At 40.9% G+C, this 25,472-nt stretch overlaps 1 protein-coding gene across 9 annotated transcripts in view; it reads right to left on the reverse strand.

Annotated features, from left to right (window-relative positions):
- The window catches only part of NCOA2 (nuclear receptor coactivator 2), a 283,320-nt gene that overhangs the window by 24,714 nt on the left and 233,134 nt on the right, over positions 1-25,472 (reverse strand). For 8 of the 9 annotated variants that reach the window (XM_081816099.1, XM_081816095.1, XM_081816101.1 and 5 more), the window contains 8 exons: positions 24,505-24,693; positions 20,894-20,995; positions 20,473-20,616; positions 16,416-16,563; positions 13,438-14,707; positions 5,462-5,672; positions 3,156-3,362; positions 64-264 (listed from right to left, as the gene is read on the reverse strand). In XM_081816099.1, coding sequence (XP_081672225.1) covers positions 64-264; positions 3,156-3,362; positions 5,462-5,672; positions 13,438-14,707; positions 16,416-16,563; positions 20,473-20,616; positions 20,894-20,995; positions 24,505-24,693 — 2,472 coding nt within the window. The remainder of the gene's footprint in view (positions 1-63; positions 265-3,155; positions 3,363-5,461; positions 5,673-13,437; positions 14,708-16,415; positions 16,564-20,472; positions 20,617-20,893; positions 20,996-24,504; positions 24,694-25,472) is intronic. The other variant, XM_081816104.1, reaches the window with a different exon arrangement.

A 25,472-nucleotide genomic window follows, 5' to 3' on the forward strand; every position in this document is an offset into this window, starting at 1 on the left:
CTCTCTCTGTCAGATAAATAAATAAATAAAATCTTAAAAAAAAGAGCACTAGAACTACCTTACCTAGATTCATGACCTGAGACGGAAGCATCTGTCTTTGGCCAGGCTGGCTGCTGGGTCTCATGGGGTTCCGAATCATGCCTCCTTGGACTGGCCGGCTCACGGCGCTGGTGGGAGCAGCACAGGTGACTCTCACGGCAGGACTCTGTGGTGCCCACTCCCCAGATGGCATCGTGGGCCGGGAAGCATTACCACCCACCATTCCTGCAGGCAAGCCAGAGGAAACGGAGACATGGGGCAACTGAAAACATAGTCGGCACGGATGAACACCAGATGATCTCACTCTGTAGAAGACAATCATTCTGTAATACACAGCTGGCCCGATAGGTAACGCCCTCATTGGGACAGAAGCAGACCCCTGGCTAAGAAACAAGAGTTGGCAATTTCTACAGGTGCTCAAAGCACAGACTTGCCACTCTTCATAGTTCGGAAAAGCTGTTAAAATTGTTCCCACATGTACTTAGAAGCAGGTGCTGTGGTGTGTGGATAACCCCAACTTCCTTCCTCAGGAAGTGAATCACATTAGCTGATCTACACGTTAATGCTTTCCTTTCCAAAAGGGAGGTGAGGCTAAGAGAAACAAGGTTTAAACTGATAGTCAATACTCTGGTTATAAATCCAAATCACAGAATATCCCATGAAGCTGATGTCACATTTTTAAACCCTCAGCTCCCTTTCAGACTACTATAATTTGTTAAGCTTCTTTGGTAGCCTCTAAAACATGAAGAAATTATAGGATCTTTCCACCACAGTTTTTTATATCCAAGGCAAGGGAACTCCTCCTCATAGTGTACTTCAATATACCTGGACCACCACATTCCTGATCATATAGATCAAAATGGGTTAGGGCAGATTGGTAAAATCTTTTTATACTTGAGATATTATCAGTTATTTGGCCACACTTAACAATAAGAGCACAATACTCCAAGCAGGACCAAGTGTTCGCTCTCTCTGGCCTGGCCCCTCGGGATGCTGACAATGGCCAAATATTGGCTAAGACTTGATACTCTAAAGGGGAAAAAAAATCCAAGCAAGAACCCCGCATTTCGAAATGTTTAATGATGGATATATAAAAGTTTTGCTTTCATTATGGGGCGCCTGGGTGGTTCGGTCGGTTGAACATCTCCGTTTGGCTCAGGTCATGATCTTGGGGTCCTGGGATCAAGTCCCACGTTGGGTCCTTGCTCACTGGGGAGTCTGCTTCTCCCTCTGCCGCTCCCCACCACCACTCATGCTCTCTCTAATAAGTAAAATCTTAAAAAAAATAAAAGTTCTGTTTTCAAATAGATGGCTTGCTTTCATTTACTTTAATTACGATAACTAAAAATAGAGTATATTTAAGAAACAGAGAGAACATGTATTGCGGGTGGCTTTTCACTTGTGAAATGAGAATGTGCTACGTTAGGATGATAAGGAATAAAGGATAATTAATTTGACTGAAGAAGTCAGAACAATATTATAGTAATATATATTTTAAAAACCATTTGAAGATTAAATTTGAATTACACAAATGTATTATGGGAGAAAGGCATTTTATTTTTCCAAAAACCTGGTCTCTAAATAATATAACAAGATTACGGCAAGTCCAGAAAGCAGAAGGAAAAATGACCCACAATTCAACAACATTCCTGCAATTATAATAACTGGGGTCTCAATCTCTTTCAGGCTTTTTCTTTTTCTTTCTTGAAACAAAGCACAGGCACTGTATGATCTTCAGAGTCTGGACACCAGTGATCTCCAGGCTGCCCAGATTTGAAAACAGGTATACCCTAAATTCCTCCCTCCAAGACCTCTCCAAGAACTCAGAACTTCTTGTGTTCTCCTAATAAGGAGGCACTTTTAATAAGTCACTGGGGCTCCTTTTCTGTTATAGAATGTTGCAGAAAGCAGTATTTTATTTATATAAATCAATACTTTATCTTAAATTATAAAATTAATATGGCCCTTTTTTCTGTGAATACATAAAGTAGTGAAGTAGTGAGTGCCTGGCACATATGGTAGGCTATGCCCAATAAATATTTGTTGAAGGAATCAACGATTTTAATACAGCATGGTACACGTTTCCCCACGAATTGCTTGCTCATCAATACCCGAAAATAAATAAATCCAACTTTTCCCCTTAAACTGAATTCTCATTTTCAGCCAGCTGTCTAAAATGGCAATGTGCATAGAGATTCAAGACTAAGCTAAAAAAAAAAGAAAAAAACAAGAACAAATATAAATTCTTTTCATAATATCTATTTCTTTCAATGCCTTTTTCCTGAGTACTTCATTTTGTCAAAGGAAGAAGGCTGTAAATTGTGAGCAGTTCATTAGGAAACTCAGCATCCTGCTACTAGGTCTGTGATAAATAGATATTATAGGGTACAGGACGTGGTGGTAACAGCAATCACTGCTGCTCAGACGATTTCTAGCCTTAATTAGCTGGAAGTGCGGGAACGCGGTAGCTGTGATGACACTGAGTACCACTTAGCAAATGTGCAGGGGCAACTTGGCAGATACCTGAAGTCACAGCAAGTCAAGGTCCAAACCAGATCACAGGCAAAGTCATACATCTTCAAAAAGGGGGCCCTGGACCCGGGACTCTTAGGCCAAGCCTATTACCATGTAAAGTTCTTTATTTTTAATTAACATTTTTCTGAAGAACTGTATCATTTATAAGTATGAAAAGTTGGCTGAATTTTAAACTTTCATTCTGAAATTCTCCAAAAACAAATCATCAATTAATAGGAGGTTTTGGGATTATCAGCAGATTACAGGAGATGCCAGCAACCACCAAATCATTTTACACGTAACACTACAATGCCTAGAACAGTAAACTGCAAGAGAAGACATAAGCCTATGCTATAGGATTAATGATTAGAAACCCCGTAAAAGTAATGAGCACAGAATAAAATGGTCAGCTTACTGGAATGTTTCCCAATGCTTCACATGCCACTCTCCCAGTCAAAGTTTGTAGGATTTTCTTACCTTCCAGTATTGGTTTCTAACATTAAAAAACATTCATTTGAAAAATTCTACTAGTCTGATGTGGATGAATACATCATTAAGTTAAATAACCCACCAATAAAGTAACAGTGCATTTGAGCCCTTACCTGTGCTACTGTTCCCTAAATTTCCTTGGTTTCCTATCATCCCTTGATTACCCATCATTCCTGGCTGAGGTATCACTGAGTAGGGACTACTGTTTCTGATTGGTGGGAAAGGTCCAGCACCAGTTGGGCTTTGCAATGTGATGTCAAGTGGTAAATTCTGGTTTGGCAATAACCTGCCCAGTTGCCCTGGTCGTGGGTTATTAAAAGCTAAGGAGAAAACAAATGAAAATTGAAGGTTAATATAGGATAATGGAAAAGAATAGCAACAGAAGCAGTGTTCAGGGAAAATGCTGTCTGTAAAATATCGAAGATATGCACATCAGGGACCAACTGCCTACGTAAAAGACAAACTCACAGACAAAAAAAAAAAAAAAAAAACAACCAAAATTTAATCAACAGGTCTCTTATTTAACTCTTAACAATCTTGCAAAAAGAGAGGAAAAAAGCCCCCATGTCTTTTACCATATATTTTCCTCCCCAACACTAATTTCTAACATTTAATCATATTTGCTAAGTAAAACACTCGTATGGTCTTGTCCATACGTGCCATTATCGGAATTTAGGAGTCCTGCTTTGTCACAGCTATGAAGCTACGAACCTCTCCTGTAGAGAGCCCCAAACCTAGACACACGTGGTCTGGACATAGAATTTCTTAACTGGACTTTCCTAGGAGTAGAATTAGGTTAGAAGTATCTATTTGCCTTGGAAGTTAAAATTTTTTAAGTGTGAACTCTGCCCCCTAAAGTCAGTATTAAAGATTTAGGGCCCTGTTTAATCTTCTAAATACAGCTTCTTTAAATTCCGGACACATTCAGATTTGAAAGGATTCTTAATGGTGGACTGACAGAATCCATGGTCGTGTGCGCACTGCACTGTACTATCACACAGACAACCAATAATTTGATAAGCACATTTTTAAATTTTAAAAGTATACAGATACTATAAAGGACAGTTTATAGAGCTACTTTATGAAATAGTATCAAGTATTTTATTTTCACCGACTTACATAAGCATAGTATGAAACAGAACATTCAGAATAAATAAGTTCTTAACAATTAATAACAGAAATAAAATATTTAGAAGAATTAGGGCTCGGAATGGGAATGGTGTATGCTTAATCATGATTCCCTCAGGTTTAGCTCTCTGGTTGGCACTCAACAATCTGACCACCATCAGAAGGTACAAATAGAGGAGAAAGCATGAGTCCCCATGCCACCCTTCATTAATGCCTCCGGTTAATGAGCATAAACTTCTCTAGTGTGCTTCTTACTCACTCCCCGACTCTTTGACTTTGTGATCGCCCATGGTCCGGAAGTACCTTCCATTCCTCGGGAAACACGAAGGTTTGAGAGATGATAACAAACACAAACTATTTTGTTTTACCCATTTCAGAATAATCAAGAATCACTTGAGAAAAGATCTAGTAATTAAAGATATTTTGTGATTTGGTTGATGATTGCCATTTCCAGTTTGAGAACAAATGCTAAGCACAGAATGAGACTGTACTTGACGAGGGAAAAATCATTCTGTTCATCAAGTTAACACTAAGGACATCATCTATCGTTCCATAAATTATGTCTCTCTGTACAGGAGAGGTATTTTCTTCCATTCAAAACTGTTGGACTACTTCAGGTAACTGAGTTTGTAAACTAAGTGATCCTGGTGAAGAAAGAATTCGTCTTAAACTTACAAAAATCTAAAATAAAAAGAATAAATGATAGAAAAAATGTATTTTCTAAAATAGTCTAAGGTCTTCCAGCTTTATACCAAATTAGTTAAAAGTGTACTTAGAAAACAAGTATGATAAAGTTCCATTCAAACTGATAATTAAAAGATTATTCCTGAGATAGGCTATTTTTAATGTGTGTAGCCTGTTCACATATTATGATTAAATATTAAGAATTTTTAATAGCATTTTATTCCTAAAAAGTCAGCCTAACTTTATAATTTTCTATATTTAAAGTATCCACTTATATACTCAAACACATAAAGTCTATTTTAAACCCCATTTCTGAAGGCAGTAGCAAAAATAAAGGGAAACATGACAACCATCCAAAGAACTTTATCTATGTAGGTCAGTCTCACTGCAAATTGATTAAATTAACCCCCAGAGAGAATGCTGGAAAGCCATGTTCAAGAGAGTCCATTTTGAATGGTGTTTTGAAGAACCAATACAGTAGATGGCGCTATTTGATCACAAAAACCTTGAAGTGACTAAGCTGTTTGTATCAGATTTTAATAATCACTGTTTCTAATGGTGATTATATGGGAATTTCTTGGCATAACCATCAATATCTCATACTCACTGCTCTGTGAAATTCGCAGTGCTGTTTTCTGGGCTCCAACAGGTGTAACAGGACTGTTTTCAGCTGTGAGTTGCATGAGGTCATTGATGATGGCTTGCTTGTCAACTGATCCAGCAGGGGCGCCTGGCCGCGTGTCTGGGAAAAGCTGTGGTAATTGACTATTCTGCAAATCATCCAAAATCTCCTCCAAGTTGTCCAGCTCACTGCCAGGCTGCAGTTAACAAACACAAGAGTTTATCCAGTCCCACCCTGAGAGTGGGCCCCACAGCCCCATCTGCAGTTACAGACCCAACAGGCACGAAGGCACCAGCACAACCACACAAAGGATGCAGACACACACGCAGACCTCGGGCCTAACAAGGGAATTGATCAGCTTTTAAAAATTTAAACTGACAAAGGCCAAATAACTTAATCCCTTCGTCCTCTATTTCCTCATCTAGAAAAAGAGCTCTCTTCCAGTGCTGATTCATTGGCAATGTATAAATTCCCCTTTATTGTATGCTAATAATTCAATCAGTCATGAGTATGTATATTTTTAATTAACTCTGAGTGTACTAGGACTTATGGTCCAGGTCTAGGTTTTGTGGTTAACTCTAAAAAATAACAACAACAAAAAACTGGTTCAAAAAAAAAATATGATCCAAATTTACACTACATCAGTGTTTTGTAGGTGGTCATTTCCTTCCAGGATTTCTTTTTTTAAGAGCAGGGGGTAAAACGCAAAATAAGCGCAAAATAAGCTCAAAGTCACCATGAATAGTTAAGCACTGCCTTTTCGATTTGACTGGTGTTTTTTTTCCTGCTTGCACTTTCAGTTTCAAATGACACTGGCTTTCTCAGTCAGTCACCAGCTTAGGTGACAAAATGTAGGGAAGCAGGATAAAAACATGGTGTCCCCATACACAGCATCTATTAACCTGACTTCACAGAAGGCAGAACAGTGTTTCTTAGGGCTTTTCCTTCTACTGAAGTCATTTCATTTCAATTACCAACATCAAAATAGTAAGGTGAATATCACCACTATCTCACACCTACTACTTTTCTTCCAGAAAGCTCAACTTATTTTATATTCTTTTAAGTAGAACCTATCAGGCAGTGCTAACCACACAAGAAAATGGAGAAGTTAAATGTCAGCAGTAGTTTCTAATGAAGAAAGTGGTAAGAATGATCTCTTGGATGTGTAGGTGGAAACACAGAAGCTAGGTAATTCCCTCAAAGTCACTGGATGGACTCTGAATCCTTGACCATGACTAGACATTTTATTGACACAGGGCATTCAAATGAAATTGTTTACATCCGATAGGAGGTAATACTTGGAGCAAAATGGCTCACAGTTTTATTCTTTTTTTTTTAAAGATTTTATTTATTTATTTGACAGAGAGAGAGAGCGCGAGAGAGGGAACACAAGCAGGGGGAGTGGGAGAGGGAGAAGCAGGCTTCCTGTGGAGCAGGGAGCCCGATGCGGGACTCGATCCAAGGACCCTGGGATCAGGACCTGAGCCGAAGGCAGACGCTTAACAACTGAGCCACCCAGGCGCCCCGCTCACAGTTTTATTCTATATACAACTCCTATTCCCCAGGCAGAGGTTGGATTTACTAAGGTTTTTGGAATTTATGGCATATGTAGTATCTGTATGGGAAGTCTTACTGGACATATTTCTCAAGTTGGGAAAGATAAACTGAAGTGACATTTTATTTCATTCCTTCTTCAGAGTCAACTAGCTTAGTAATAACCTGGAGATCAACTTTCTAGGAAATTCCCAGTGTGTTGTTGGGGCAATTACAAGACCATTTTCTAGTTTAGTTTAGCCACGCATTTCTAACAAAAGATGGAGGCATCAAATATTGGGAAGATATATCTTAGGTAAGGGTTGGGTTCCAAAGTTAGCATCCTAAAGTATAGACAGACACAAAATGATCCTTGGGGAGACACCTCACTGCACACCTATGTCCCCTCCAAGGGCAACACAGTCAGGTTCTCCTCCGGAGTGGAAGCACACTGCTGTTTTTTTCCTGAGTCCTAAATGACGTAGTGTGTAATGTGTGTAGGGGCTGTGCTGCATTTAAAAAACATGTAGCTACATGTTCACACTGTTAGAGCCATAGGAGAACCCACACCCAGTAATCTCTTGTCATCCATCTCATGATCATTCTGCTAGGGTACATACTTATGGGGTAAAACGGTGGGTGGAACTGCTCACACTACTTAACCACTTCGTAGCTGCCCCTTCCTCTCTTCTGAACGTGTATAGATGATTTTGTGTAAGTTAAATGTACATGTAAAGTGACTCCATTGTAAGTCTATCTTTATCATGTTTTGTTGAATACAAAAGGATAAACATCAGTATGAACATTTATTGTCCTCCAAGGACAGTTCCTGGAACACAGTCATGGACACTCAGTCACTTGGATGAATTCCTTTAACCATATTAACCTGTGATTTAAGAAAATTTCCCAGGATCAACTAAATTTCTCATAGAAATTCCTGTAATTTCCATTATTTTCTCAGAAAAATATTTCATACAAATGTGTGATAAATATCCTTGTAATTGTGTCATTAAAATAACTATAGAGATAAGAAAGAGGTTCTAATAAACTGATGTTTATTGCTGTCCTATGAAACCAGGTTTCCCTACTATGCTGCTGCCTTGTGTAGAGTATTTTATTTATTTAAAAGATTTTACTTATTTGACAGAGAGAGACACAGCCAGAGAGGGAACGCAAGCAGGGGGAGTGGGAGAGGGAGAAGGAGGCTTCACGCAGAGCAGGAAGCCCAATGAGGGGCTCGATCCCAGGACCCTGGGATCATGACCTGAGCTGAAGGCAGACGCCCAACAACTGAGCCACCCAGGCGCCCCTAGAGTATTTTAAAAAGTGGTCCTTGAAGCTCATTGTGTGTGTGGGGGGGTGGTGGTGGGAAGAGTAGGGGGTGAAGGAGGAGGAAGGAAGGGTGAATAAGTAAAGTAATAAGTTGCTTCTTGAGAAAGCTCTGCAGATTGCCTTGGATGAGAAACAGCCAAAAATAAATAGGTTCATATAAACAGTAATAAAGTATATTATTATCCTCAGTGGATGCTCTTATACTTGCCCCCAATCCCAGATATGTGTAGAAGAAAGTTTTTACAGTGTAGATTAACAACAGCCTGTGTCTAGACTCCTATCTTTCCTTTACCTTTATTCTTTTCACCCAAATAAAATTATACTTTAAACCACGTCCATCAAACAGAAAAATAACTATCATCATAGTTTCAAAGAGTTCTAACGACAAGATTCATGATTCTTCCTATGTAATCTACTCTTGTGTCTAATATAATGAGTTGAAAATAAGTCTAACCTTATACGTATAAAATGTTAAAATATATTTGGATGGCTGGGTCGCCTGGGTGGCTCAGTAGGTTAAGCGTCCGCATTCAGCTCAGGTCATGATCCCAGGGTCCTGGGATCGAGCCCCGCGTCTGGCTCCCCGCTCAACAGGGAGTCTGCTTGTCCTTCTCCCTCTGCTCCTCCCCCTCCCGCTTGTGCTCTCTCTCTCAAATAAAATCTAATATATATGTGTGTGCATGTGTTATATTATTTGGATGGTTTAAATCAATTTATTGGTTTTTTAATTTCAAATAATTAGAAAATTTAAAATCCAGTATTTTCCTTGGTTGATTTTTATTTTTAAAAAGCATGTATTAAAAACTCATTTTCAAGTTTTAATCTCTGCCATTTTAAGAGCCAACCAAATTCAACTGTGGATCAGTCTAGTTCTGACAATTAACTAAACACTTTTTGGGGGGGCCTGGGTGGCTCAGTCACTAAGTGTCTGCCTTCGGCTCAGGTCATGATCCCAGGGTCCTGGGATTGATCCCGCATCGGGCTCCCTGCTCAGCGGGGAGTCTGTTCCTCCCTCTGACCCTCCCCCCCCACCCCCCGCTCCTGCTTTCTCTCTCTCTCTCAAATAAATAAAATCTTTAAATAAATTAAAAAAAAAAAAACAACTGAACACTTTTTTGTCTTAAGAAAGCCATGTAGGAACTTCTTGGTTTCACAGTCAAAAGAAATTGGTTCTTTGGATCCCCATAACTATGGACATTATTCGAATTCATTCAGTTTGCCATCAGAAGAATACATTATGTAATTTTCCCCACTGGAGATAATATTGTTTTGCTTGTGCTTATTTCTTGTTAATTTTTGGAGTACACATTTAACATTCCTCTAATTGTCTTAAGCATACTTTAAATGTTCTTCATCAAAGACATAAAATTCAGAATGTCTACTATAACCCCTTCGGCTGTTTGGCAATAAAATCTGACGATTATGGCATTTTTTTCTGTAGTTACGTAAGTTTTGGAAGGGATAGATTTGATCACATTAAGTTTCTGATCAAATATCCCCTTCCCCCCTAAATTTTTTTAAGCTTTCTCACCAAAAGTTCTCCTAGTCCATGTCTACTTTTTTTTTTTAAGATTTTATTTATTTATTTGACAGAGAGAGAGATAGTGAGAGCAGGAACACAAGCCAGGGGAGTGGGAGAGGGAGAAGTAGGCTTCCCGCTGAGCAGGGAGCCCGATGCGCGGCTCGATCCCAGGACCCTGGGATCAGCGCCTGAGCCGAAGGCAGACGCTTAACTAATGAGCCACCCAGGCACCCCAGTCCATGTCTACTTTGTTAGGCATTTCTTCACAAGACAAAAAGATTAATGCCTTCCTTTAAAATGCTTTGCCAAGATTCTTCAAAGTTTTGCTTAGGCATCTATTCGAATGCTCAAATTAGCCACATCAATTTGAATAGTTAGTTTAAACTATTTCAGGCAGAAAATGAGTCAGAAAGATTTTTATAAAAGTTCTACAAAATGAAAATTGGACTTGATTTCTTTAATTTTTCATTTTTCTGGTTTTATGAATTTTTCATGTGTCAAATCAACTTGTTCTCTGAAGGAAATATAAAGAGCACAGGCATTTTAATACCATAAGTGTCTTAATAAGTTACAAAACATTTTTTCAGAAATTTAAATAAAAAGTGTAATTTTACATTTGCCTAACATAAAATTGTTGAAAAAAAAAAAAGGTAGGGCGCCTGGGTGGCTCAGTTGGTTAAGCGACTGCCTTCGGCTCATGTCATGATCCTGGAGTCCCTGGATCGAGTCCCGCATCGGGCTCCCCGCTCGGCGGGGAGTCTGCTTCTCCCTCTGACCTTCCTCCTTCTCATGCTCTCTGTCTCTCATTCTCTCTCTCTCAAATAAATAAATAAAATCTTTAAAAAAAAAAAAAGGTAAAATTGTTAGAAGATGGTAATACAATTCTATCACATTTGGTGGGAAATTTTCAGGACATTGCCAGTTTAAAATATGGTTTGCCTTTCTGGTGGAGGTAAATAGCAAGATGTTCCTTTTAGACTAGCTCTAAGCCATCATTATAACTGGCCCAGTAGCGTTAGAAAGAACATAAGACTATCAACATGCTCCACTGGGTAAATAAGTATGTAACTTGAAAGTCTGTAAACATATTGGAAATTTTTCAGTCGCTGCTTCCTGTTGGTGACGAAATGCCGTAGAAACAACTGTTGTTTAAATACTCTACCCAGTAAAGAATGCTATTTTAGGTATAATAGCACCATCGAAGTACTTCCTGTCCTTAGTAAGTTGTAGGTAAGTTAAACACACACTTGGTTAATGGCTCTTTTCTGAGTCAAAATAACAAGCCCGTTGAGTGCATAATTCAGGCTCCCTAACAGTTTATCTTATTAAATAAAAAACTTGTATTCCCCTGAAATGAAAGAAAAAAACTTTAACAAACCGGTAGAGCAGTTAAAAGGAGATACAATTAATCTGTTTTGGGAATAGTGAAGGCAAGCAGGAGGCAAAAGAATCACTGTTTTTTCCTTAAAGTAAGTCACTCTAACTTTGATCTAAATTTAGGTAATGCATACTTCCTGTGGTAACTTTTCTTTTCAAGTTGCAATGTTTTCAATGTTAAGTTTGCTCTGAAGCAGTATTTTTTGGCGGAGTTTTATTTTTAAATGGGAGTGAATGGAGGGCGAGACCAGGGACTGGGTTTCATTAAGAAAAAAAATTGTGTGTGTGTGTACACACTGCTTTTTGGTCCCAAAATAACAGATTTGTGCTGATGTTCCCTAGGTAAGATGACTTTGATTAGAAAAACGTGTCTCCTAAACAACAATTAGAAACGGCAAGTGACTCAAGGACTTAAAAAAAATTTCTTTTTTTTTTTTTTGTCAGTTTCTTGTCTGAAGTTAGCATCATCACACACTAAATATAGACATGCCAAACAGTGTCCCCCTTCCCTGACCCTCTAAGTCCCTAGGGCCTCAGGCCTGGGATAGAAATAAATTCTGTGTATGGAGGGAGGGGCCAGCCACTTAGCCACTGAGCTAAGGTGGCCCTCATGAGTCACCATCTTGCACTCTAGCATGTGTTAGGGAGACGTGAGTGACAGTATCTGTGCCTGCCACTTGCTCTGTATATTCTAATCTAGTAAACCTCAAAAGATGAAAACATTGACAGTTATCAATACAGTTTCATCCTACACTTAATCCAAGGTATTGCTACTAACTTTCTGCTGAAAGAAACTGAGTTTCCCCCACTTACTGATTTTACAGCATTACAGAATAGCTGTATTGTCGAACCCTGCACTAACATCTAAGTTCTAAGGTTAATTATCAAAGATGATTATAGAATTAGGATGTTTCCCTGGTGAAGGGCATGGAGGTTTAAACAAATCATCTCTCTCTTACAGGAATACAGCATCTGCCAAGACATCAAAGTGAAAGAAATGAAGGAAGCTAAGTAAGTGCTTAGAAGGGCGGATGGAGCCCAGCTCTATGGGGCGGGCGTGTTTGGCCTCAGGCTTCCTGATTCCTGCTTTCAATCCTAGCCCTGCCCCTGGGCCAACCTCGGCTGACTCAGCAGAGTTCAAGTATAGCAAGGGAGTGCTGCTCTCTTCTCTCCCCATCCACACCTAGTCCCCCAAGACAGTGACACATAAACTCTCCACTTGCAAAACAAATTTCAAGACAAATTAGTGAACCATTTTAAGTAGAAAGGCCAATGCAGCTTCTTCACTTGTTAACCAATGTGGACTTAAAAGATTTGAAGTCCAGGCCTGTTCCCAGGGATTAGAGAGGGAGTTGATAATGCAGGGTGAAGTCTTGGATCATTAACCCAGCCCGTCACTGAGTCCCCAGGAAACATCTTATGCCAAACCATTATGTCAGAAATAACGCTCAAAAAAAAAAAAAAAGAAAGAAAAGAAAAGAATTCTTTAACATGAACCAGAAGGTTCGGTTGATGATAGAGGGCGCGATGGTCTTCATTAGGTTTGAAAACCAAACTCTGACCTTAAAGAGAGAGAAAGGTAAATGGGAAATAATTTAATGAAGTCTGTCCTGACAAAGCCAGTTTCAAGGAAGTGATTATCTCCAATTTAGGCATCTTCTATTAACAGGGTCAGCAAACTACAGCTGGCCTGTAGGCTAAATCCTGCCCACCACCTGTTTTCCTATGGCCCCGAGCTAAGAAGGAATTTACATTTTTTAATAATTGAAAAAAAAAATCAAAAGAAGAGCATTTTATGACACACAAAAACTGTATAAAATCCAAATATCAGTGGCTGTCAGTAAAGTTTTATTAGAACACAGCGCTCTCATTTGTCTGCATAGTGTCTATGGCCGTTTTTGGACCACAGTAGCAGAGACTGTTTGGTCCGTAGAGCCTAAAATACTCACCACTTGGCCCTTTCCAGGGAAAAAAAAAAAAAAAGTCAGCCTTCCCCTGGTGGATGAAAGTGTCACTCGTTCCTAGACAGGAGTATTTGGAACAGGGAGCTTCAGTGAGAATTAACTCTGTCTCCAAGTAAGAACAACAAAGGAGAAGGCTTATTTTTATCCCTTCACCTGAGGCCTCCAAATGCCCCTGTGAAAATCCTTGATGGATATGGATTAGTATACCTGAGAGAACACATTACACAACTTACCTGCTCACTAGGCTCAAAGCTCATCTCCTCCTTCTCAGTTTTCATAGCTATTAATTTTGTGTTACTGGCAGGGTCTGTCTTACTGTCCAGTCGCTCAAGTTTGGGGGTAATTTCTGGTAAACCAATATCTTTAGTATCATCTTTATCTAGCAAGTAGCGAAGTAGTGCATTCTCTTTCTTCTTGGGGCTCACTGGCTCTTGTTTAATAGTCACTTCTGAGCCGGGAGCCGTGCTGTTGGCCTCCTGGCTCAGCTCTTTGCCTGTGGCTTCTGCTGTTAACTTAGCCAAGTCCACAGGGGAGCTGCTGTCCTGCAAGAGTCTGTGCAAAATCTTATGCTTCTCCTTGAGCGAGGTTCCATGTGTCGAGCCAGGACCAGGCAGGCTCGCTGTGGAGTCCTTGTTTGTGTCCGACAGGGAGCTGGGTAAGGGCGAGGGCTCCATCTGGTCCGATTTGGTGGTCAACAGCTGCAGGAGTTTGGTCTGTCCTTTGCTGTCATGCAGCCGATTCTGTGCATCAGCTCTCTCACCGCTCACAGCCTGGGGCATGCTGGAATCGTCCGTCTCCTTCTGCTCTCCGGGACGGCAGCTGCTCTCTGCTTGACCAGTTGTACCTTCAGCCGGCTCCCCATAAAGTCCGAAACAGTCTTTGGAGTCTAAGCTCCCCATCTTGCTGAGTGGGGGAGGATTCATATTAACGGGGGAGTTTTGCAAATTGCCCAGTTTCAGGTCTGGTGAAGCCAGCGACGACCCTAGTGAGACCCCGTGCCCCTCGCTGAGGGCCTGAAGTGCGTTGAGGGAACTGTTGGTGTAGCTATGGCTATTTCCTGTGCTGCTGCAAACTCCCACAGGGGAATGCAAGCTTCCTGCGGGCGAAAACTGACTGGGTGGGATTCGAGGGCTGCCGGCCACTCCGGGGCTCATGCGATGCCGCGGTGAAAGCATGGAGTTGGGCTGTCCTGGATTCATGCCAGGGCTGCTCTGGGAGGGACTGTTCATTTTGAGTGCATAGTTACTACCCTGAGGAGTGGTTGCTTGCATGCTTGACACATGGTTCATTCCCCCGGAACCACCAAACCTGCCCATGGGCATGCCCATTTGTTCCTTTGGGCCACTGATGGGAAAATTTATATTGCTACCAAGGGTCATGTCCTGACCTGGGTTCCCACTGCACATGGCCTGATGGGCAGGGCTGCTAGAGCTAATTGGATTCAGTGGCTTCCCCATCGCTTGTCCCGTCAGATCTGGATTCATGACACACACATTCTGCTCTCTGTACAATGAGGAAAGAAATATAAAAGGAAACACATTTAGCAAGTTGTTATTAATTTTAAAAAAATGAGATGGCCTCTTTTCTTTAAAAGAACAGACTACATTTAAAGGACAGATAATACTTGGATGAAACAATCTGCAATTATGGACAAGACTAAGCACGCATAATTTTGGACCAAGAGGGATGTTTTTCAGTCAACTCATTAAGATGTCTGCGGTTTTACAGAGGAGGTGTCTTTAAATGTGACTGCTACTAGACTGAAATTGTAGTTACCAGACAAGACATTAGAGGGGTTCCAATTACATAATATTATCTTTCTCATTACATGGTATATTATCATGAATAACTGAGAACTTGTACCATCTTAAAGGAAGGACCCTAACAAGCAGAGCTGTCTTCAATTATTTGCCGGATCACAATTCCTAACAAGAGACCCATCTGTAAGCCCAGAGAGCTCTGAGGTCTACTACTTGGCTCAAGACGGATAGCAAACTCAGCGGGGAGAGGGGGGAACTCGCCCCTAACTAGTAGAGACTCTGCAAGTTCTAGAGCCAGTAAAGGTATCAAAAGTATTTAGAACTAGATCACCTTGTCTAACAGATCCCCTTGCAGGTCAAAGCGAGAGCCTCCAAAACAGACAACATGGGACGGAACTTCAGAGTGACCTTGCTCTGTGATCTTATTCCCCAACACCCAGACAACTTCAATCCACTCCCTTACTGGTGACTAAAAGCAGGTTTTTCAGGCTAAATGATTTTCCAAGCCCTATGAGCTTTAATTTACAGCCTTGGCAGTCACTTGTGAGTTACCACATGTGTTCCCAAATCCAAACAAAACAGGTTTCACAAATTGTCAAACATCAGCTTTCACTTAGGGGGGTGAAATTTGGCACATCTGTAATCACTTTCAAATTGTTTCAGTTTGAGGTCAGATTTATTAACAGTTGGCAAACAGGGATGCCTGATTTTTTTTTATTCCTAAATAAGAAAGTATATAATCGAGAAATGTAAGAAAAGAGGATTCTTTAACCAGAGCAACTTTATATATCTTCTGATAGTACCTCATAAAGTTTTATATAGCACATACATACATATTTACATAACTCGAAATATAATCATTTTCCTAAATTTGTGCTCTAAAACAGTATAGTTTATGACATTTGTTTTAAACTTAGCATTCAATTTTCTGTACTGTCATTTTTTAATGGAAATGTTTATTAGCTTTCAATCGAAAGGCCAAAATCCAGAAGTTAATTTAAACCTGAGGAGGGGGGAAAACCTAAAATATTCCCTCTAAGTATAATATATTTGGAAGTTTCAGATTTCCACGCCCAGGAGCAGAAGTCCTGTTAGCGGCTTCACTATTTCTGCACCGCATGTGTCACCCCTGGGAACGGACCGACTTCCCTTCTCCGGTATGACAGGCGGTCCTGTCGGAGCAAAGTGAGCGCTAGCCTGTGTTCTTCCAGCTGGGTTTTAAAATTCACTAGTGGTAAGGCACAGATTCGGAGTATAGCCTACTTTGCCGGTATCTTAAGTTGTCCATTGGCCAAAAGTTCATAGCAACTTAATTTTGTATTCTACCTGCCTGGGGCTGATGAACAGAGATGTCTCACAAGGCTGAAAAGCTCTAGGGGGGGATCTATTGCTTTCCAACCATTTCCTCCTGATTTGGGGAAGGGAAAATGACTTCTTAGAACGGGGATTACCTGTGAAGCATATGTAACGATATTACAAGCTGAGGTTCATTAGTAGTCTGAGAACGGATGAGTTTGCTCTTCGTTTGTGCAGCAACAAGAGTGCCGTCGGACAAGGAAAAACGATAGATCTGACTGAACGCCAATCCTTGTCTCAGCACTGTAGGCAAGCAGGGAAAGAGAATGCACGTTTAGGAAAAAAAAATCTGAGAGTGGGGGCGGGAGAAGACATACTAATAGTAATAAACTTCATCTTCCCATTTTCCTACCAGCACGTTAACAAGAGTTGTAAGTACTATTTCATGATATTGAAACTTTTTAACATTTTAAAAGCACGCTCATTTTTTACTCAAAATACTAACAAATTCAATATATTGTTTTGTTTTGTTTAAATAAGGCTTGGACCCTCGAACTATGTTCTTTTTAAAATCTTCAGTACCACGATGAAAGAGTGTAAACCATTTGTTGGCTCAGAACTAGTTTTACAAAGATTTGTTTAAAATATCAGAAAACAATACAATGCATAAACATGATACTTTTAAAGTATACAATTTGCCTTTAACTTCCTTTTAAACTAATAAAAATATTACAGTAAAATTTATGACATTAAATATATTCTCTGAATAGTCATCTTTTCATCTTGAAGTATCTCATAATACTATCACCCATTCTGTTTCTCAGTGTGTAAGAAGTGTTATTTCTGTGGATAGGACAACAGGAAGTAAAAGATAAACAGAAAAATCTTTTCAGAAGAGAAAAAAGGCTAAATAGAAAACTGAAACAATAAAAGTGGAATTGGTTTAATTTCTGGATAAAGAATCTGGTGTTTCCATTTTCAAGACAACAGAAGAAAATATAACAAATCAACTAGGTTAAAATAATTTCTCTTAAAATTTCAGATTTATCTTTTAAAACAACTATATTTTAAAGCTGTCAAATACCACCTATTTAAAAAGAACACTTTTTTTTTTTTAAAGATTTTATTTATTTATTTGAGAGAGAGAATGAGAGAGAGCACATGAGAGGGGGGAGGGCCAGAGGGAGAAGCAGACTCCCTGCTGAGCAGGGAGCCCGATGCGGGACTCGATCCAGGGACTCCAGGATCATGACCTGAGCCGAAGGCAGTCGCTTAACCAACTGAGCCACCCAGGCGCCCAAGAACACTCTTTTTAAAAAGAACATTTTGATTCAGAAAAAAAGTAGCCATATAATTTAGTTACCCTCTTAAACCACTTTAAGAAGACTACCATGTTTTTATCACATAATCCTCTCTATATATGTTGTGGATTGAATAGCTAGCCCCACGAATAGCCAGATCGAGCACATTCATGATTCCACAAAATTGCCACGAGTGAGGGAGGGAGGGAGGGAGTCACTGACACACAACATGGATTCTGGTTTTTCTTTAAAAAAGTTCACTTCGAGCAATTTCCCTTATGAAACCCCCTCTGCAGTTTCAGTTACATGCAGTATTTAGGTATTTCTGCCATCAACTGTTACATGAAGTTACTCAGGAGTGGCAGCCCTGGAAATGAATTACTGTACGTCTCTGTATCTTGCTTTGCACAATGAGTAGGTTCCTATAAAGCAGAATGAATACAGTATTTATAATGGGATTCCCAATTTGAATAGCTTACAATTTTGGAATTTCATCTGTGATCAGTTAAGATTTTCCATTTCCATTTAATTAGATATGTTTAAGCATGCACCTGAATTCATTTAGGAAGTTCTTCCATTTAAACACAAACTTTTAGATTTTTTACTCAATGTGATTGATTATCTTTGATCTTACCTACTTCACACATTTGGATGCAGGGTATTTCATACATTTTGTAGTTTCCCTTCAGTGGGTCTGGTCTGTTTAAGCCTACCACAGTGCCTGATACATTTCTATAAACCCTTTTGTAAGGAATCAGGAAGCCACAGAATTGAGTGTAGGGCACTGCTACTCAGGGTTCAAGGACACTGAACATGTTTGCTCACGGTGATTTCTTATTCATATTTCTTATTCTTACTATTTTTTATTTTATTGTTTTTAAAAAGAATTTTTATTTATTTGAGCGAGAGAGAGGGCACAAGCGGGGGGAAAGGCAGGGAGAGGGAGAAGAGACTCCTCACTGAGTTTGGCTTGATCCCACAACCCTGAGATCATGACCTGAGTCAGATGCTTAATCGACTGAGACACCCAGGCGCCCCTGTTGTTACTATTTCTTTTTCTTGGAAGACTTATTTGAGAGAGAGGGAGAGAGGTGGGGAGGGGCAGAGGGAGAGGGAGAGAGAATCTTAAGCAGGCTCCACGTCCGGCACAGCACGGAGCCGGGCTCCAGGCTCAATATCATGACCCTGAGGATCATGACCTGAGCCAAAATCAAGAGTTGGAGGCTTAACCAACTGAGTCCCCCAGGCACCCCCACTGTTACTATTTTTTAAATTTTAAACCAGATCTAGTGAAATAGTAGGTTAAATACTGATTTCTGCCAAATATAGACTCTTAACTTCCTCTTATTCTTTCCAACTTAGAGAAAAATGCTGAAAGGAACAAATTGCTGGATTATGTACTTACTTCTAAGAAGGATAAATAAGATGAAAAAGAGGAATAAGATGAGAAAAAAAGAAGGGCATGGGGAGGGAGGTCATCTACTATGATTTGTACTTTTTCATAAGCAATCTTAAAGCACAGAGTTTATGCATACAAACACTACTGGTAAAATGCTAAGGTCATAGATGCACATTAAATGGAAGATGACAGGCTAAACCTCTGTTTTCAATGAGGAGTTAGGACTTTTTTCTGCCAAAATGCAGACAATTTGCCAAACTGAGTCACAGGGCACACTCTGCTGGCCCACAGGCATCACAGCCCCTCCCTGGAGAATCCAGGCCTCCTAACCAGGTGCACCCTGCCAGGACATACAGTGTCCTGTATGAGAGGAGGACCAAAAGACCAGGAGAAGAAGTGTCTCTCTCCCCCACTTAGTTCTTTTTTTTTTTTTTTTTTAATTTTATTTATTTTTGAGAGAGAGAGAATGAGAGAGAGAGAGAAAATGAGAGGGGTAAGGGTCAAAGGGAGAAGCAGACCCCCCGCTGAGCAGGGAGCCCGATGTGGGACTCGATCCCGGGACTCCAGGATCATGACCTGAGCCGAAGGCAGTCGCTTAACCAACTGAGCCACCCAGGCGCCTCCCCCACTTAGTTCTTAATAAGTGCTAAGGAAAGGCAGTTTTTCTTCGTTCTCACCAATATAACAAAAAACCAGAACGCACTTGAGGAAATGTGATTCTGTGCAAAGCACAGCAGAGGGACGGCCAGGATGTGCCTCCCATTAAACTCCAGTGCTGACAAGCCAGTCATTTCACCTGCTTCTGCCTCCTCATCTATAGCTCGAGTCCTAACACCTACCTCACAGGTGCATTGAGGATCAACAAGATACTGTAGAGAAGGAAGATGCTGGACAAAGACCAGGTGCTCTGTAAGGGCTGTTATTATTACTGACCTAGGACTTCGAAGTTCTGGGTTTGGTTCTAGCTGTCTTGTTAATTAACTGTCAGTCTAGCTGTCCTGTGACCTCAGACAAGTCACTTCATTTCTTCGGGCCTCCGAGAAACAGTCTTTAGGGGTCATCATCTGGAAGGAGGGCTTGGGACCCCATTGTTACCTCTACTGGGAGTTCAGCTGCTCTTGCAAATTTCATTTCATTCTTATTTCCAGATTTTCCTTATGATTCAGAGATTTCTTTTGATATTAAATGGCACCTTATTATGTAGTCTTATATATACAGAAGCCTTAGGATCAGAGAAAATTACCTCTTTCCCTTCCCTTTCTTCTGTTTTTATGAAATTATCTCCTGTTTATCTCCTCCTTCTGCCCCACAGGTTTCTATTAAATTTTCCTTTAGATGGCGACATTTTCTGGGCCAGACGACGCAAGTACATATGAACACAAAAAGTCAACAGATCCAAGTTTCCTGAGGTGAACTTCAGGATCACTGTTTCAGAGAAAGCTCCCACAGGAAGCAGTAATATAGCATAAAGCGACGTCAACTTCAAGAGAAGTACCACGGAGAGATGCTTACCTTCATGATGATGCCTCTTAGCATAGGACACGGCCTCCCCCTCGTGCTGTGCATGGAACTTCTGAATGCACCTTCTCACCAGGTCCTCCCAGCCTGGTTTCATGGCTGCCCGCATGGTGCTAGTATCCAGTGAAGTGATCTTGCCTATTAAATAACAGCAAGCATTACACCTACACACTCATCTATTATGTATGGAAGTGATTAACATTTTAAGAGATAAAAATTTATTTATTTAGACTAGGTAGCACAAGTACACGAACCAAAAGGGCAGACAGTGAAAATAAGTGTCCCTCCCTCTCCTTCCTGCGGCCCCTGGATGCTTCCGTCCCAGCGCCTGTCACTGTCCCCCGCTTCTTCGCAGTCTTCTAAACAGACTCCCTGCCTTACAAATACGTAGATATTCTTTGGAAAGAAAAGGTACCTTGGAGATCTTGGCGAGTAGTAAAACTTTCTGACGAGGGAAGAACTGGTCTTTCCTTCATAGGAACTCTTCTTGCCACACAAATCAAGCAGGACTGCAAATCTTCAATCACATACATTTATGGTTACTGTATGAGGCTTTTTCAGTGATTCACACAAACTCCCAATGTATTTATGACAACACGACCTTGTAAATCAATGCAGGAGGGAATGGCAAAACACTATGCACCTCTGCTGCTCACTGACTTCACTCTCTCCCCGCCTGAGTAGGAAGCCTCTGGGGGACAGGCTAGGGTGTGCTGTGTAGGACGGGCTGGGGGAGGCTGGGGGAGGCCGGGGAAATGGCTGAAGCCACAGGACACACGCTGCAGAAGTCCACCCACGGGCTGGCAGGGGAGCACGTAATCCCTTCTTATTCAATGGCTGATAGTGACAACCAGCCAAGTTCAACGTCAAGTACACAAATGATGAAAACTAAAATCCGATACTCTGCTCTGCCAAAGGTTTGCTTCTTGAGTTTTTGGTTCATTACGCTACAGGAACACTAGATATACCTTCTACCCAACCATGTAACTAGCCCTAGAATGGCAATATGCACTTTACAACAAAGACTATAAACTGAGTCTGGAGGCGAATTCGGAGAACAAGTCCTAGAAAGTGTCGTATGTGCCAGAAAGCCACATGCCCGGTTAGAATCTCAGCCCTGGCTAGTTTCTCACAGAGCCAATGCTGAGCCTTTACTCCTTACCCACTTCAATTGGTTTATTCACCCTTGTTCACCTCTAGAGAACAGGGAAATGTTTTATTTATCTTTGTAACATGCAGAGCATATTGGGTAGCTCTTTCAATTTCAAAAATGCTGGAAAAAAGGTTAAAAAAATAGTCTTCATATCTTATGTTTGATTGACTTATGATTGTTCATCTTTCAGTCTGGGAAAGAATTTCTTTAAATATATCCAGTAATAGTGGGTATCTCAAATACAAATGTAATCCTCATTCTCAACATAATAAAAAGCTAAATTTTTGAGCACTTACTATGAGGTAGACATCTTTTTAGCTGCTATAGAGGCTACCAATTCACTTAGTCCTTGTGACAGCTCTACGAGGCAGGCTCTGGTGTTCTCCCCATTTAACACAGGAGGAAACCACAGCGCAGAGTTTCAGTAAGTTGCCCAACAACGTACAAAGCTGGTGAAGCCAGGATTCGAACCTGAGCACACTATGGCTCAGAAACCCCGCTCTCATGCCATACTATGTTAACATCTTAAAACCAGAGTTTAAATGTACAAAAATGTTTAAATATACAGCACAAAACCACAAATTAGATCAGCTATATCTTTTTTATACCACTTTAGAACGGTATCCTAGATGGGTAACTGGCAGCACTTAGTCTACTGCATAAAAAGAAAAAAAAAAAATCCCTCAACATTGCATACTTACATAAAAACTTAATTTTGAAAAATTATGTCATCTATGAGAGTTCTATTACTTTTCAATAAAATTTAAATTACAAATTACTTCCATTTTTTTTTTTTCAAAAAAAATGAACTACAGATTTTCCTCAACTTACAATGGGGTTATGTTCTGATAAACCTATTTTTTTTTTTAAAGATTTATTTGAGAGAGAGAGAGAAGCAGGGAGACAGGCAGAGGGAGGAGACAAGCAGACCCCTCACTGAGTGTGGAGCCCAACCTGGGGCTCGATCCCAGGACTCTGAGATCATGACCTAAGCCGAAATCAAGAGTCAGACGCTCAACCAGTTGAGCCACCCAGGCGCCCCCCTTGATAAACCTATTTTAAGATGAAAATATTGAAAGGTGGAAATGCATTTAATACACCTAACCTACCAAACATCATGAGTTAGCCAAGCCTACCTTAAATGTGCTCAAACACACTAGTCTACAGTTGGGCAACATCATCTCACACATAGCCTGTGTTTTAATAAAGTGCTGACCATCTCATGTAATTTACTAGATACTATCCTGAGAGTGAACAACAGAACGGATGTAAGTGTACCGATTGTTCACCCTTGTGAACGCCCGGCTCACTGGGAGCTGTGGGTTGCTGTCGCTGCCCAGCATCCTGAGAGAGGGTTGTAGGCGTATCGCTAGCCGTGGCAAAGATGCAAATTAAAAAATTTGAAGTACGGTTTCTACTGACTGTGTACGGCTTTCGACAATCCTAACGTCAAAAAAAAGTAAGTCAAACCATTGTAAGTTGGGGACACTCTGGATTATTTAATGCCGATCATGGTTCAGGCATATTCGTTTAATCCTGACTACATTCTGATACTGGGATTGTTGACTTCACTTGATAAGAGAAGAGAGTGGGGGCACCTGGGTGGCTCAGTTGTTAAGTGTCTGCCTTCGGCTCAGGTCGTGATCCCAGGGTCCTGGGATCGAGCCCCGCATCGGGCTCCCTGCTCGGCGGGAAGCCTGCTTCTCCCTCCCCCACTCCCCCTGCTTGTAGTCCCTCTCTCATTGTCCCTCTCTCTCAAATAAATAAATAAAATCTTTAAAAAAAAAAAAAAAAAGAAGAGAGTAAACTGATGCTCAGTGAGGTCAAAAAACTTGCCCAAAGCCAGAGTTGGTAAGTGGCTGACTCAGGAGCTGGCATGTCTGATGATAAAGCCCATGAGGTTCCCACCCACCAGTGCTCCTCTGCGCTTTCTCTTCTACCCTGTACGCGGAATGCATTCTTCAGCACTGCCTCGTAGGAGAGAGGTCACTCAGCGCACGGAAGGGCTTACTTGGGAGGGCACGGGGGGTGGTGGTGGTGGGGGGGTGGACGCTACAGCAGCGTCCTTTAAGGGGAAGGGCCTGAGATCCTCGCCATCACTCACTCCCATCTCCATCCTCTCTTCAGTAGCATTCTATTACACCATATTATGGACCTGCATCCCTGGATAAACTATACGGAATCCATTAACCCCTGGAAAGTATATGAAAAATATTGTTTGTACTTGTGCATCTTTCTAGGTCTGTGGCTCGTCGCTTGTAGCAGACATTCAGAGGAGCCTCGGATCCCTGGGAAGCTTAACCACTAACAGAGCTTCTCTAGTAGGGTAGCCACTAGTGGCTGTGTAAATGTAAACTTAATAAAATAGAAAATTCAGCCCCCCAACTGCATTACTGAAATTTCAAGCGCTCAATAGCCACATGCAGCTAGTGGGGCCTGCACTGGACATGAACGATATAGAATACTGCCATCACTGCAGAACATTCTGTTGGAGAGTGCTGTTTTAAAGACTTAAAAACTGAATTTATGGGATGCCTGGGTGGCTCAAGTAAGTTGGGTGTCTGCCTTCGGCTCAGGTCATGATCCCAGAATCCTAGGATCCAGCCCTACATCAGGCCTCCCTGCTCGGCTGAGAGTCTGCTTCTCCCTCTCCCTCTGCGGCTTCCTCTGCTTGTGCTCTCTGACAAATAAATAAATAAAATCTTTAAAAAAAAATGGAATTTATCACAAAAATTAAGTAGGTTAAAATGAATGAAGAAACCACTTCTAAATTTTTCTTCGTGTGGCCACTCATTTTAGATAATTAAGTATGAAAAAAGTAGCACAGGAATAAATACACGGATATATAAGATATCCTACAGATTTGGCCCTACCTTCTCCTTCTTCTTTGATGGACTTTGGTTGAGAGACAGCAAAGCACTGCATAGTTTCATATTTCTGATGTGTGTCCTGGTTATCGTGACCTTCCTCTTCTGAATCAGGTAAAGGTTTTACCAGCATCCGACAATTGAAGGTATGGCTGTTCCGCCGAGGAGGTTCGCCAGACCAGGATCCCCCATTCACTGAGGGAGGCAAAAGCAACCCGATAATTATAAAGAAACTAACATCAGACTCGCTGCTGCCAAATTATCAAAACAATGCTAATGTTTTAACAATTTGGGAAAATGCTTGGGATTTTCAAAATAACTTCTACGCCTCTTACTCTTCACCCTGACTCCTTCCCTTCAGGTTCAGGCCTTGTTTAATTATTATTAGAACACTGTTCTTCATTTTTGGGTTTTCCTTACTCTGGTTTCTTGGAAATTTAGTTCAACCTACTTGTACTTTAGGTACTTTAGATATTTTATCCCCTTGAGATATGTTACCCCCTGCTCAAAAATCTGGAACTGGCACCAACTTACAGCATGCATTAAGTTCCTTAAAAGGATTTTGACTTGATGTAGTCAGGGATATGAAGGCCATTCGAACTGATAGATCGAATCTCACTGACCAGCCCCACCTTATCCATCTAACCAGATTTCCCACACTGGCCAGCACAAGCCTCCCCCACCATCCTCCACCCCTGGTCCCACATGGACACTGGTGCTCCTGCCACCTTATCTCAAGTGTCCAGTGGCCACTATTTCTCCCACCCCGATGTACCCTGCTCTGAGGACGAGATCCCCACTCTGTCTTCTCTCCCAGATCCTTCTTTTGTAGAATTTTACAAAAATTTTGGTGTGTATTCTGTAACTTGGCTGTTGCTGAATTACTCTATTTCAGGTACATTTCCTCAGTTCAACTGAAAAATCCCTGCAGAGGCACTGCTAATGTCATTTATTTCTTCTCAAGTGAAAGGTTA

This window comes from Leptonychotes weddellii, chromosome 4 (assembly GCF_054177405.1).
Source record: "Leptonychotes weddellii isolate Sample4059 chromosome 4, ASM5417740v2, whole genome shotgun sequence".
Taxonomy (NCBI): domain Eukaryota; kingdom Metazoa; phylum Chordata; class Mammalia; order Carnivora; family Phocidae; genus Leptonychotes; species Leptonychotes weddellii.